This window comes from Poecilia latipinna, unplaced genomic scaffold (assembly GCF_001443285.1).
Source record: "Poecilia latipinna isolate Pla-1442-1.1 unplaced genomic scaffold, P_latipinna-1.0 Scaffold2086, whole genome shotgun sequence".
NCBI classification, from domain to species: Eukaryota; Metazoa; Chordata; class Actinopteri; order Cyprinodontiformes; family Poeciliidae; genus Poecilia; species Poecilia latipinna.
Window position 1 is genome coordinate 13,552 of NW_015114702.1, and position 15,401 is coordinate 28,952.

Here is a 15,401-nt window from a genome sequence, read left to right on the forward strand (position 1 = left end):
AGAGGGAGACCAGGTTCATTGGCCGAATTTAAAATCAGTCACTGATTATTGGTTATTTGCTGTGATGTATTTGTGAACAAACCAGCTCAAACACGAAGATTACACCATATTGTAGCCATGGTAACACACCATCAAGATGATTCTTTAAACTTTTTACAAAGTAAACTTCCTAATTAAATCCTACAATTTTTTTTTCTCAACATGATGCAGTAAATAAAATGTAATAACATTGTCATTCTCTATAAATGAATGCTACTACTTTAGATCTATGGTCTGTGTTACAATTCAACCATTTCTAGGGGCCCCTGACTGGCCCCTACCAGCAGCTACTGAGTTTTCTTTGCCTTGATATCCCAGTCTTACAATTCTAGATCACTGAGGTGCTAACATAGAATAAATATGTAGAGTTAACCCCTCTGAGTGTTTTTGATCTATAAAGCAGTCTGCAGCCAAGTTGTTGTAGCGGTTAAATAGATATTATTAGGGCTTAATTAGTAAAATGCCAGCAAATTTGCTTATTTCATAACCTTTGACCCTCCAGCTCTGTCAGCAGCAGAAACAGTAACATTACGCCTGTTGGGGAAAATAGACTACATTTGCTTTGCATTGTCCCCACATGATGGCAGTGATATAGTAGGATCCAATTAAATTCTTGATTAATATGGGTTGTTGCCATGTTGTTGTACGGTGTTTTAAGATCTTCTTCAATGTGCCCCTTGTTAACTTTGAGCTCCTGCCCCTCCAAAGGTCTCTGCACGGCCCTGCTCAAAATAATATGAGAAAGAGATCTTGATTGTACTGGGACTCAATTATTTCTCATAATGGGTTATGCATCAGGGAGGCCAAAAACACATTTATTCAATATAAAATTCTTAACAGATACTATCTCACTCTATGTAGACTTTAAAAATGGGCAAAGGTAAAGATGACTTATGTTGGAAATGTCCAAAAATAAAGGGTACTCTCCTGCATGCTTTAAGGGAATGTCCATGAGTTTCTCCAATCTGGAGCAGTGTGTTATCATTTATGGGGGCTGGCTGAAGTTTAAATGACCTGAATCACAGAGACTTTGTCTGTTCTGTTGGGAGGAATAGGTGAGGTTCCACATTTGGACAAAACAGCTTTCAAGGTATTAAACACTGAATTTGTGACGTGTTGGTTTGATTTTAATGCTTTGGAAAGAAGCTCGGACCCCGACCTTTAAACTGTGGAGAGAAAGACAAATTGAAAACGCAGCAGGTGGTAATGGGACAATGGGACAGTCTTCACTCTGTCGACCTATTTTTTTTTGTATTAATTATGTTTTTGCCCCTCACTGTATTTTATGTTTATTTTATATTTATGTTATGTTTGTTATTGTTTTTTTATGTTTTAAAACTTAATAAAAACTTGAATTACAAAGAAAGTTTGTGTGTGGGAGTGCTTTGTCGTTTGTCCTGTTTGTGTCCGTGTTGTGACTGGTGACCTCTGTCCTGTAAGCCGGTGATCCTGCCTGTAGGACTGAATGCTGCTTGTCCACCTTTTCAGAACTCCTCTGAAACGTCTCAGGTCTGACATGAACGTGGGAAAACTGCTGTACAACCTGATGGACTCAGAGACTTTCCTGGATTTTCTCCTGTCTGTGCCTAAAGGTCAAAGTTCATCTTGAAGCATCACAACCATGTGACAACATACCTTTAAACTTCAGGTAGTCACAGGGGGCATGTCCTGGCTCTCCTGCCCTGCGCCCCCCTGGACCCCCAGTCTCTACACCTAAAATCTCATGAAGACGGCGTGTAGCTGGAGGCTTGTATTCCTAGAATGCACACACAGACGCACACACACACACACACACACACACACACACCCACCCAATTATCATGCTGTACATTCACAAATAGGCAAAGTCAATTTTAAACTTGTTGATGCTGAAATGTCTTCCTCCTCAAAGGGGTGAGCTCAAGTTTTCTATTATTCCAAACAACTTGATTCTTATTTCGTTCAGTCTTCTGATTGGCATAGCAGGATGCATCTGAACTTTGCAGGATAGTGGTTTTCAATGGCTGACATTACTGAATATTATATCATCAGCAGGTATTTAAAGAAACTAAAACTAAAGGTGACGTGACTTCCACATGGAAAGGGAATCAAAGGACCATTCACCTTCTTCACGTCCTTGTTCTTCTTCACCGTCCATAAGCCGTCTGATAGCTTGTCAAAGTACTTCCTGGCTTTAGGAGCTGCATCCAGCATGTGGCTGGGTGGAACTCCCAAAACCTCCACAATTTTATTCATCTGGTCAACCTGTTCAGATGTGCAAACACACATGGTCATCGTTAAGGAAGTGCATGTGCAGTCAAAGCAGAAACACAATCACCCCATGCAGACAGTGAAAACAGTGTTTATATGCTGTACATCTGATTACCTCGTTGGAGCCACTGAAGAGGGGCTCTCCTGTGTGCATCTCTACAAGGATGCATCCGAGGGACCACATGTCGATAGCCAGGTCATATGGCATCCCCAAGAGGACCTCAGGAGAGCGGTAGAACCTGCTCTGTATGTACTGATAGATCTGTGAAGAGCAGCGTAGTGGAGTTAGGCAGGGAAGTTCAGAGGCATGGAGACAAGCTGGCAAAAAGATGAAAGCAAGGTATGAACAAGATAGTTCCACCTTATTCCAGGCAGAGCTGCTGTTTGAAACTTCCATTATGATAGCAGTTTGATTAAAAATTGAATGACTATTTTAATTAACTAGGTTGCAATTTAGCTAAATGTTTAATTTTCTTGTCTGTTACAATGATATTACAGCTACAAAGAAATATGTCAGACATATATGGTGGTCCCCTTAAAGCAGCACTCAGGGAAACTGAAATACTGGACAATGACCAACTACACAAGAAGAAAATACTGAGCTCTGAAGCAGACCAGCAGCTCTGCTCTGGATGGAAGTGGGGATGAAATCATTCTTGGATAACAAGAATCCAAGAATGATTGCTAATCATTCATTAGTCAATGACACATCCCAGAATAAATGTATAATTCTTATCACTGATATAAATATGTTTTATAATTAAGAAAAATCGAATATCAGCAGTAGAAACTGTTGACCATTCAGCCTGTTGACAATACTAAGCAAAATACTTGAAAGATTGATTACTGTAAAAAATGATCTTGTAGTAATTTATTTACACCATCCATCCATCCATCCATCCAGCCATCCATCCATCCATCCATCCTCTCCAGTGGGTGGGGGCACCCTGGGCAGGTTGCCAGTCCATCACAGGACCCATTTCAACATGCTCATCATAAAGGTCATTCAATTGCAACTGTCCTAACTCAGATAACAGGTGATTGTTTAAATTTAACTGCTGAAAAATAATTTAGTTGGAGCTGCTTTATTATACTTTAGTTCTGTTTTTCACCCATTATATTATGATTTATTGTTAGATAAACTTAGGCATTCTAAATTTTCATTGCATACTGTAGGATGGTTTGCTAGTTGTCTTTCTCAACAAACACAATGTGTATTTTTATTTTTTTATGGAAATTTCTCATCTATAAAGTTTTCAATTTTCTCCAACCTGTTTGATTTTGCTTTTGTCCTTCAGCACACCAGGGCAGTGACGTATGCTGATGATACCACAATATATATGTCAGGTTCATCTATTGAAACACTGTTTAGCACCTTGGCCTGTGAATTTAAGCAAGTTGTAAATTGGGTATATACAAATACATTAGTTTTAAACATATCTAAAACCAAAAGCATAATATTTGGATCCAGCTGGAAATTAAAAACTGAGTCTGTTTAAATGAACAACCATTACTGCAGTGGTCTCAGCAGACTGAATGCACTGTTACAGTTATGGCAAGACAACTACTTGTTATAAAAAGATGTTTACATTACATACACTTAAAATTAATCCCTCAAATCATTAGCACAGTTATCTTGTGCTACTTGCAGTATTTCCCCATGGTGTGGTCAGGTGCTTCACAAAAACATTTAACCAAACTAGTTTTAGAGGAATGAAAACATGAAACTCGTTTCCTTCGTCTGTTAGAAATGTCACAAATGCTAGAGCTTTTAAAAGAGCCCTACCTAATTATTTTATTACATAGTGTTATAATTGTGGAAACATATGTTTTATATAAAGTGCTATAATTGTGAATTTATGAATTAATATGCTATGTTTCTAATATTATGTTAAGTGTGTGTAATAGTTTTATGTAAGAAATGTTTTTGTATGATGTGGACCTCAGGAAGAGTCGCCATGGTTACGGCAATGGTTAATGCAGATTAAAAATAAACAAACAATCTTAGAACATTCCCTACTGTTTAGAATGATATTCTTAGCATCCTTAGAAACAGAGACATATCTTTAAAGGCTGCATCGGAACAGTGAGGCTGTTCCTGTGACACCTGCAGAACCACTCTGGAGGAACTGCAGGTTTCTGACCAACACCTGCTCATATCTGAGTCCAAATCCCAAACCTGCTTCCCAGAGCTTCAGTTCAACACATGCCTGTATCAGAGGAGGCTACTGAGAGGAGGCAGTGTGTGTGTGTGTGTGTGTGTGTGTGTTTCGGGTGAGTAGGTGGGCGCTCACCCTCTGGCCCAGCTGGCAGGAGGAGCCAAAGTCCACTATCTTGATTGCAGATCTTTTGGGGTTACACAGGAGGATGTTCTCTGGTTTCAGATCGCAGTGAATGATTGACAGCTCTGGAGTGGCCAGGAATAATAATGCTGCACAGCAAACAAAACATCAGGCACACTTATTACTAGCACTTCTCTTTTCATGTATGCGTGTATTTCTGCATGCATGCATGTACAAGCCTTGCTCACCAGGACCCCCCAGGGTCTCATCTGAGTCTCTGTGAACCTAATGGGGGTCTCCACCAGCATCTGTGGTTGGGGCTCTAAGCCAGATATGAGTGCAGGTCATTTGGCTTCTGATCTTTTGAACCTTTGTCTAGCATGGCTTTCAGTCACTGTGGTCTGAACAGCCACCAGAGTCTCTGATCGTTAGATTCAGAGTCTCAGACTGGGATCAACGGGAACAGAGGGGAAAACTCGCAGATGTCAGAACATAATCTACAAATCAACTGAATTTTATGTTGAGTTATGACTAGTAATATCTAGAATTCATTCAGCAGTTTGAAGGTATGAAGTAACTTGTTTTCAGGTACAGCAGGGTAGGAGCAAGGGTGAACTGATCCAGAGCCAGGTGGGCTGCTCACCTGCTTTAGTGAGACGTTTAGAAGGACCCTGGTTGGCACCACGTGTGAGACCGTCTCTGACCACCCACCTGTACAGAGCTGCTGTGCAAACTTCCTGGTGAGGTTGAGGGAAACTCCTCTGAAGTTGGTGTTCCTCAGGAGATCATACAGGTTGTAGCTCAACAACTCAAACACCAAACACAGATGGTTCCTAAACATAAAGTGACGCTTCAGGTGGACTGCACAGAGACAGATTGACAGACAGACAGACAGACACACAGATGGGAGACAAGGATGAAGGTTAAGAGATACAAAGAACAAAGGTCAGGAGGGACAGAACTACTTCTGTCTTCAATAGCATTTCCATTCAACACCTACAAAATCTAGACAACAGACATGGTATATGATTATTCTCTCATGTGTGACCTAAACACACATTGTAGAGATGAGTAAAAATGCTGGTTTAGTTTCAAAGGAGCAGGAATGAGAAGAAAAGGCCTTATGTTTCATGTTGCTTTATTTCAACAGTTCTTACATTAAATTCCACCCTTATTTTTAGTTTACTTTATAGAACAGTCCAAACCTACTAGGAAAGTACCACAGCATGCATTAGCTTCTTTTATATTACGATCCAACCCCAAAACCAGCAACTCAAGATGGACAACTGCAGCACAGGAGCTGTCAGCTACACTGTGCTAACCACCTCCCCGGCTCAACACTGTTGTTGGGGCCTGCTGCTATAGTGATAGCAGGCACAGGCCTGCTATCACTATAGCAACTAGTGACTCAGCAGGTCCTTCTTAGGAAAATATGGCTGCCCTCGTGTTCCTGATGAAAACTCTGTAGAATTCAGGGTTCAAAATCCTACACAATGAAAAGGACAAACAGGAAAGCAGTAAAAGAAGAGATGAGCAGATGATACAAATATTAGTACTTTACAATTTTATTTTGGTAAGTAGCTGTTATAATTTTACAGGCTTCTACTTGTAATGCCTTGCAACCACAAGATGGCAGCAATGCACCAAGCTGTTTGCTTTGCAAGGCGGTGCGCTAACATTAGCCTTTTTCCTAAAATAAGCATTTCAGCTACTCTTTCTCCTCAGGTTAGTGCTGGGATTAAATAATTCTGTGTTTTTCTCTATATTTTGTAGCTACTTGCATGCTAGTATACACACACGCAGACACACACACACACACACACACACACACGTGCACGCAAGTATATACACAGCTAAAGTTTAAGGAAATGACACACATGACAATGTGTCATCTATAGGGCATAGCTTAGATAGAGGCCAACAAAAGGAATTAGAAACTGTTGCCAGGGGCCATTTTGCTGTGTCTTCCTACAAGGAAAACATGACAATGGACCAGCGCTGCATTTTAGTCTTGATAAACAGAATTCATGAATTCAGCTCACTGACTCTTCTTGAACCTCATACATTAAGAACCTAAATGGAGAAAGCATAATCTCCAACATTAGTGCCCTGCCTTGCTCTGCATTAGCATTAGCTTTTTCCCTAAAATAAGCATCTAGCTAATTTTTTAGTCATTAGGTACGTTTAGCATACAGAATGGAGGAAGTCAAAGTAAGACAACATGCTAGTGATACCCCACTTACTACTGACACCTTTTAGGCTAACATTAGCACTTTGGCTAATTTTAGATTATACACTAATTTTAACATACTGAATTGAAGAAGTCCATGTTAGTCAACGTCCTTGTAATTCTCCACAAATCTTATAGCTTACTTTAGCATTAGTGCTAATTTTTAGCATCAGAACGCTGGGTTCCAAATGACAGGTACACTTTGGCAGGCCCCATTTAAATTTCTTCAGAAATTTTCTATTTTAGACTTAAGATTTAGTTAAAACAGCTGAAGAACACCTGATCTTTTGCAGTATATACTCCAACAACTGAGCCACGAGAACTTTCCTTTAGCATTACCTCATCTAAACTCTGGTCAGTCCAGTGAGAGCAGCGCTTTCAGCCACAGAGCAGCCGTTAAACTTCATTTCAACATGAGACTATCCTGTAGAAGGGAAAGGTGCTCAACATCCGACTGCAGCTTCAGGTTCCCGTATGTCAGAACCTCAAAATGAAAGATCTTCATTCCAGAAGCAGGAAGCTCATACTGTCTGTACGGTGAAGTAAAAGTTCTGGTTACAGGCGCCAACATACTTCATCCGAAGCCGAACCGTGCAGTCACATGGTTTCATGATGTTTGTACCTGCACACACCTTCCATGCAGTGGTGCAGGTCACCTGGAGGACACCCCTCCCGCTTCAGCATACATCACACCACTACACACAGGGGTTCCCCCCTTCCTCCGTTTTGATTTTATGAAATGGTCACAGAGACAGTGCCACACTTTCTTGCAGTCAGCCACCTCCATGAACAACGATGTTGCAATCTCCATCCAGGAGTTATTAATCATTTGCCAATTTTATTTTTATTGTAGTTATTTAGTGAAGAATCGTACAAATGAACATTGTTCCTCATGGTGTCAGATAAACATTACCTAAGATATCCATGTCTTGTGCAGCTAAAAAGACTGTATAGTGGATGTTGACTAGTTGAAGAGAAATGTCAACATTACTATCTGAGAGCACTTCCACATAAACACAACAACAAACTTCTGATCAATCACACAACACTTCAATGAGTTCTTTGTCGAGTTCAGCAAGCAGATACCACTCTGAACAAAATGACACAATTTTCCTCACCTGTCTACGTCAATGAGAATCTAATTTTGGCATTTTACATGAAGAATGTCAGGTCTTTTGTTAAAAGCAGTAAGAACCTCAGCACTGTCAGCTGCAGCTTCAAACATTTCTCACAAGTCCCCAGTTTTTACAATCAATTAATAATGAAATACTTGACAGTCTGTGGTGATGACAACATGGACCCTGTTATATTTGAGTAAATTAATTACTGTCTGAGAGGTTTCAGTCTGCATTAAGGTCACAGCTGGAATGGCCCTGTGCTTAAAGACGTCATCACAAACTGAATCCACAGATACACCCTGGTCAAAGTAGAGTAAAACACATCTGTTGGTAATGCTCTGCAGCTGTTGTGTTAATGTTGCTCTTACCAATGTAATATTTCATTTCAGTGTCATGCTTGTTCATCAGCTCCAGCAGGCGTAGTTCGATCTGTGCCTGGTTTAGAAAAGCCTTTTTGTTCTTGATGATTTTAATGGCAACCCACTCCTGCTCATGGTGGTCGTAGGCCTTCACTACCTGCAGACACAAAACACACACACCATATCTCTCTGCATGCTAAGACACTGCTACTGACAGAAGCCAAGTCAATGATGACAAACCTATAGGGCCAGGACTTGTGTTCCCAGAAGTGGCCACATGGGGGCGGCTCAGAATCATAATGTGCAGACCTCCAATGTTTCAATCATATCGGAAACAAATGTTGGAGGAGAGAGACCAGCTCAGCTTATTAACAGCTGCTACTCAGCTGGTACATGTCTTCAAGTGGGATACACTATCATCCCGAAGTCCTGCATTAGTTCAGCTCCAGGGCCATTAGAGGCTTACCACTTCAAGAAGTGTATTAGTTCCTGATGCAGCCAACTGCTGCTTTCACTTTCACCCAAACAGTCCTTGAACACATCATTATGTTAAGGTTTGTTTCAATGTCCTCACCTGTCCAAAGGAGCCTTTCCCAATAAGTGAGTCGATCTCATAGCGGTCCAGCCACTTTTCTCCATTTTTCACTATGTAATCATAGTTGTCGTCATCATAGCCATCATTGTAAATTTTTTTCTCCTTTTTCGTGCTGCTATCCTCAGGAGGGACTTGCTGGGCCCGCCGCTTCTTCTTTGTATAGTATACCTGTGTGTGGAAGCAGAAATTAGGCCCCACATCCTGACTGATCATTGATCCACATACCATCAGTAAATATAGTCATTATATTTTTAATCTTCCAGTATGAACTGTGGCTTGTCAGTTTTCAGAGCAGAGCACTGAGACAGAAATGCTCAGTGCTCTGAGCCGTTCTGGGTGAGTCTGGCACCTACAGAGAGGAGGACACTGACCACATTCTAGGAAACGGGCTTCAAAGTCTATGAAGTGAACTCCATTGAGCTCATGGGACTGGATCAGTGTTCAACTAGTTCTGACTTCAACACAACCCAACACAGGCAATATGTCCTCCCTATATCATTATTAAAAAACAGGTTTGATATTATATACAGCTGAGAATTTTTACCTCATTGATGTGCTTGTAAGTTTTGATAAGGTCAACTGAGAGTTTCCTCAATGGGGCGCTGGCAGGGTCTCTGAAACTAGGGGGGATCCTCCGCTGGAGTATGGTCATATCAGACAGCACCTAGAGAGAACACAGCACTGTAACCAGCCTGAACAATTTCACAACATGATCAGAGAATGTGAAGAGCATTCAGACAACCTCAAAACTGTTGACTGTTGCCATAAAAGTGGCTTGGTGGAGGGGAAAGTGGGTGTGAGAGCTGCAACACCTGGAGAAGCTACAGTGGAACAACATAATGAGCTAAGATGTGGATAAAGTTCAGTCAGAAGACATCTAGAGACACATTCTCATTTCTCTGATAATACATGTAATGTAGGCCCCTGAGACCTTCAGTCCATCCCATGGAAAAACAAGCATGCCATGTCTTACAGTCCAATAATAAGACAACAATGGAAGGTCATAACTGCAAGTCCTGTCAAATAAATGCAATCGTATGAATCTGGGGCTACAGATATTTGATGAGCAACAGGAATCACTTCCCCTGTCCAGGGTGTTGGCTCTAGGGCCATTCTCCAAGGTGAAAACTCAGTAACATGACAAAAACTCCAAATTATTTCAGGTTTGCTGGAAGTGATTTAACTTGGTTTTAAAACAGAACTTGTTCTCACTGATCCAGCTTACAAACAAACCTTCAGTGTGAGGGAACCAATATTCATGACCTGCTTGATATGTTATCAACTGGTTTTGTTTTGAAGAAGGCAAACCATTTATCCTGATGTATTTGGAGGATCATTTATATTTAAAATGCTCTGATGTGACGAGAGCTTCACTAAAGTGGTCCACACTAGACAGGTCAATCAACCGGGACAGAAACTGGACTAGACACCAGTCTCCTCTCTACTTTGTCTTTGATGAATGGCTTCAGTGACCTCTTTGCTGTCATTCTAGGTATGCAGTGATGTAGCTTACAGACACCTAGTAATGTCTTCCCTAGGTGTCTGTATCTGTTATTCTGCTCCACAGCAGGAGTTGAAGAATGAAGCTGGTGTGGAGAATCCTCTCACTAACAACAGAAACTAGGCTGATAGACACACTTTATACAACACTGATTCTTTTCAGTTCTCATGAAGGTTATTACAGTCCACACTGCAACATGCTTGGGTGACTTTATGTTGGTTTGTTTTAGATTTCCTGCCCATTGCACCCTGTGAAAAGGGTCCAGGGTCCACCACAACATGTCAACTACTGGTCAACTACTCAGCTTGCACCTTCTAAGACAATAACAGTATCCTTCACCCATTCAGCCCCATGGTACACCCAAGAACTCCACACTCTTAAGAAAAGACAATGACATCCAGAATGCCTCTACAAGACAATCAATCTCACTGTCCCCTATCAAAGCTACAAGGACCACATTACAATATTCAAGACAGCAGCAAGTTCTACTCTCACACCCTATTCTCCACATTTAACAAACTGACTAAACCTCATTACAACATCAAATCTACCTTTACATCACATAAATGCAAGAATTTCCAAACCTTCTTCCACTCAAACATCAAAGTAATTCACATCCACCTTGCCTCCTCTTTCTCGTCTCAGTCTCCATCAGATCTTAATTCATTACCCACCTGCAGATTTTCTACCTTTTCCCCATCACCAGCTGGCTTATTAATATGGAATTCTTAATGCACACTAACTTTCTAAAGAACTTTCTAAACCTCAATAGCAACAAAACTGAACTACTCACTAATGGTCCCAAATCCCACCTATTCTCTGCTCAGAACATCACCTTCCCCATCAATGGCTACATAGTCACTCCTTCCCCCCCAGTTCAAAAACTTGGCATCATTCTCGACTCTTCCCTCTCCTTCCAATTCCACATCAGTACCATCACCAGGATATCATTCTTCCACCTATGCAACATTGCTCATGTCCACCCATCTCTCTCTCACTCCATCGCTCAAATTCTTATCCACTCCTTCATTACTTCAAAACTTGACTACTACAAAACCATCCTTCATGAACTTCACTCCGTGCACCTGCAAAAAGTACAGTATATCCAAAACTCAGCTTCCATCTACTTATCCACACTCACTTCATGGACCACATCACCCCTGTTCTTAAAAATCTCCACTGGCTCCCCATTCAACACCAGATACAATACAACACAGGTGTCAAACTCCAGTCCTGGAGGACCACTGCCCTGCAACCTTTAGATCAGGGGTCACCAACTCCAGCCCTCCAGGGCTACCATCCTGCAACTTTTAGATTCATCTCTGCTCCAAAATGTCTGAATTCCCTCACCAGCATTCATTCGTCTCTGCAATAGGCTGGAAACAAGCAGTTTATTTGATCCAGGTGTGTTTGAGCAGAGACGCATCTAAAAGTTACAGGATGGTGGCCCTGGAGGACTGGAGTTGGTGACCCCTGCTTTAGATGTTCCTCTGCTGCACCACCTGAATAGAATAATTAGGTCATTAGCAAGGCTCTGGAGAACTGATCTACACAAGAAGGAGGTAATTAAACCATTTCATTCCAGTGTTTTGTACCTGTGGCACATCTAAAAACTGCAGGACAGCGGCCTTTGAGGACTGGAGTTTGACACCCCTGCAATACAACATACTGTTCAACACCTACTCGCCCCCTCATATCTCAATGACCTCCTGCAAAGTCACTCTCCTACTTGCCCTCTCACCTCCTGAATCCTATCAGAACCAAACACCATATCCTGGGGGATCAAGACTTTTCTGCTGCCACCCCACCCCTCTGGACCTTTCTTCCAAAACATCCAGAACTCAGACTCTGTAGCTACCTTCAAATAATTACTGAAAACCTACCTGTTTACCTTGCCTATTCCTTATAGTCTCCTTTTCAGACTTCACCTATTTGTTATATGTGCAGTGGCAGTTTCTTATGGGCAACATGTGCACCTGTCAAGGACTTCCTGTTTGTCCAACTTCCTGTTTGTCCAGGTGTGACGTGAGTACAACCCCCTCTCCATCCAAACACCACCCTGCCCCCACCCCCCACCCCAACACACCTTCCCTTGTTCCTCAAATCACCTGGCTGCAACCTACACCTGCTAAGATTTACTTCCATTTATTTCGGCTACTGTCAACTTCTCTATACAGCTTCATCTTGAATAAGGAACGCTGATATTAGCGATGGTACAGTGTGTGTGTTACCTGCTGCTGCTCGGCCATGGAGTGGATGGAGCTGAAGGAGGGGTGTGTGTGTGTGTGCTGGCTGGTCATGGCTGGCTCAGCGAGGGAGAAGCCCTGGGCAGTGGAGGAGGAGGAGGAGGAGGTGGAGGAGGAGGAGGAGGAGGTGGGCGGACATCCTGAGCTGCTTGCACCTGTGGAGAGGAGAGAAACCCTCAATTCTTTTTCTCCACTTTCTGTCTTTGACATAACTCTGCTAATACTTTATTTTTGCAACCCAGCAGACCATTGAACAGCATGAAGAAGCAACATGGGTGTGTGTCCTATCCACTGGTGCATGCGCAAAGGTTTAAATGTAGAAACATGCTGAAAACATGAACAGCCCACAGCAGGCCAAGTTGCCCCACCCACCTTCTCTGTGACTATTTCACTCAAACTTGCTAGCTATTAATTTTTTAAATCCCAAGTTCATGTCTTAAAACACTCATGCTCAGAAACACTGGGAAAAAATGCACATCACGAATTCCCGGCCAGTTTTAGTCAAATTTAGAAAATAATCGACTCTTCGTTGACAGTTAACGTTTAAGATCAGAATAATAAAAAATAAAAAAAAAACGTTAATACCTGGAGTGTGTTGATCCTGAAAATCCCTGCACATGCCAAAGAAGTATTTATTAACAAAATACATCAAACTTTTCCAATTTTCACATTTTCCTGTCTCTGATCATAGGCTGGTGGAACACTGGGTAGGATATTATATTTCAAGCTTCACTTTTTTCATGCTCTTCATATCAGCAATATTTTAATAGACATTTGGACAGACTCTAACTGTTCATACCAGTCAGACCTCACCTACACGCTTAGAGGCAACAATGCTAAAGTGGAGAATGACAGTGAAAAAGTCAGAGTCTTTAAAAGCGGGAGGTAAATGTAATCAGTATCGCCACTGTAGTTATGCATGTTCCTGATATGGTGCTGCCCTGATATCTCTGTTTATAAGCAAGTTTAACTTAAAATTAAAAATCTCAAATACAGAGCATAACATAGCTTGGGTAAAGAAGTGTATATTATTGTGAAAAATAATAAAATCTAGTGTGACAGAATCTAGGACAGATATCTTTGTCCAGGTCAACCTCAGAATTTGAAACCTATGTGGTAAAACTAAAACCTTTTCTGATCAAAAGTGTTCTTGAGTTATGTTCGCAGGAAGATCTGTGATCATAATGTGATGTTCTTCATGATGCCTGAGCGTTAGCAGAAACAGTCTCACAGGTAAATGACTGGACCAGAGTTAGACTACCTGGCTGCTACGGCAGCTTTTAGAGACATGATCATGGCTGACCTCCCTCCTTTCTAACGAGAGAAACTGTGGTTTCATTCATTCAAAATTTTCAGAGCTTCCATTTGAAAATTTAGTAACAATGCCAGTTTACTTCTCCCTTCTTCCATATTGTTTGCAGCTTTCTTCCTTCATGTTTTATTCCCTGGTGATCAGTAAGAGTTTATAACATTCCATCATTTAGTAATAATCCTGCCCTGGATTTTAATTGAACCAGGTCATTAAAACACACATATGTTGATATGATACAGTGAACTCAGATCCTTGTCTACATTGCTGAGAACATTTGATGCTTAATAAACTATAAAATATAAAATCTAGTTTTTAAATTAACTTTCCAAAAAGTTACATTTTTAAAACCACAGTCAGTCTCTGCTTTGTCTGGATATCTGGAGACTGATTGAAATATTGATGCTGCTTTCTGGGCCACTGACCCTGAACGAAGACCGGAGCTGCGTTCCAGGGTCCACCTGACGTTTCACGCTACGCTGAAACTCCAAAGCTAAGTCAGCGGAGAGGAAAGGATAAACCTGGAGCTGCTGTGGGACGACCTTTAGCCATGCACTTATTGTTCTTTTGAATTGAGATGTTAATTGTCTCAACATTATCATCCCATAGCGGGGCAGCACAGGTATTACAGCATTTTGATTGTAGTACCAGAACCACGTAGTCACAGGACTTTTCAGAAACTATGGAAAGTATATGTTTAGGAAAATATTCAGAGATGAGCGAGGGATAAATCACACCTAAACGTATCCAGCTGGGGAAAAGAAACTAAAGAGAAACAATAAGTTCTTTTCTAAGAACAAAAATGTCACTCACAGCACCTCTAAAGCATGTTCAACATGTACAGGACACAAATAACTTAATGAGGAACCCAGTGTGGATTTCTTTTACAATGACCAGCTAGTGTGTTTCTGAATGTTGACATTAGGCACCTAAATCTATACCAGGAGGCACAGAGAAAAACTCTTTCCACAATACGAACCACTGAAGGTCTGCCGATAATTCAGTGTCACTTTCCCTCTTTGAAAGTTGAATCTAAATTCTGTTTCAGGTAACTTCAGTCCCACTAAAATGACTGATGCATTCATGCTATGGCCAATGTCAAATTTTCAGACTGAGTTTTACTGAATGTGGTGTTGAACATCTGCTATTCAACACACAAGTGTGCACAATATTAACAATATTACACTGACTTTAACAACATTTGTAATCTGCTTATTAAGACAATAAGGAAACACAGAACCCAACCACTGGCTTATATTTTAGGACTGTACAGCTATTAGACAGAAATATTGAAAATATCTTTCATATAAGAATACCTTTTAAATTCACCACCTTTATTCTGGGTAACACAGAATTTCTACCTGACAATGCAAAATATCTATATCAGATATTAATTACAGCTTGTAAAAAAACAAACTGGCCAGACGCTAAAGAGTGTTAATGAAATCTATCAGATGGAATGATTAACATTC

General features: G+C 41.1%; 1 protein-coding gene across 2 annotated transcripts in view; it reads right to left on the reverse strand.

Annotated features, from left to right (window-relative positions):
- The window catches only part of dyrk1b (dual-specificity tyrosine-(Y)-phosphorylation regulated kinase 1B), a 98,426-nt gene that overhangs the window by 11,914 nt on the left and 71,111 nt on the right, over positions 1–15,401 (reverse strand). For both annotated transcript variants that reach the window (XM_015016974.1, XM_015016973.1), the window contains exons 2-10: positions 12,606–12,775; positions 9,418–9,537; positions 8,853–9,041; positions 8,288–8,435; positions 5,283–5,432; positions 4,584–4,720; positions 2,405–2,551; positions 2,143–2,283; positions 1,675–1,795 (exon numbers count right to left, since the gene is read on the reverse strand). In XM_015016974.1, coding sequence (XP_014872460.1) covers positions 1,675–1,795; positions 2,143–2,283; positions 2,405–2,551; positions 4,584–4,720; positions 5,283–5,432; positions 8,288–8,435; positions 8,853–9,041; positions 9,418–9,537; positions 12,606–12,674 — 1,222 coding nt within the window. In that variant the 5' untranslated portion in view covers positions 12,675–12,775. The remainder of the gene's footprint in view (positions 1–1,674; positions 1,796–2,142; positions 2,284–2,404; positions 2,552–4,583; positions 4,721–5,282; positions 5,433–8,287; positions 8,436–8,852; positions 9,042–9,417; positions 9,538–12,605; positions 12,776–15,401) is intronic.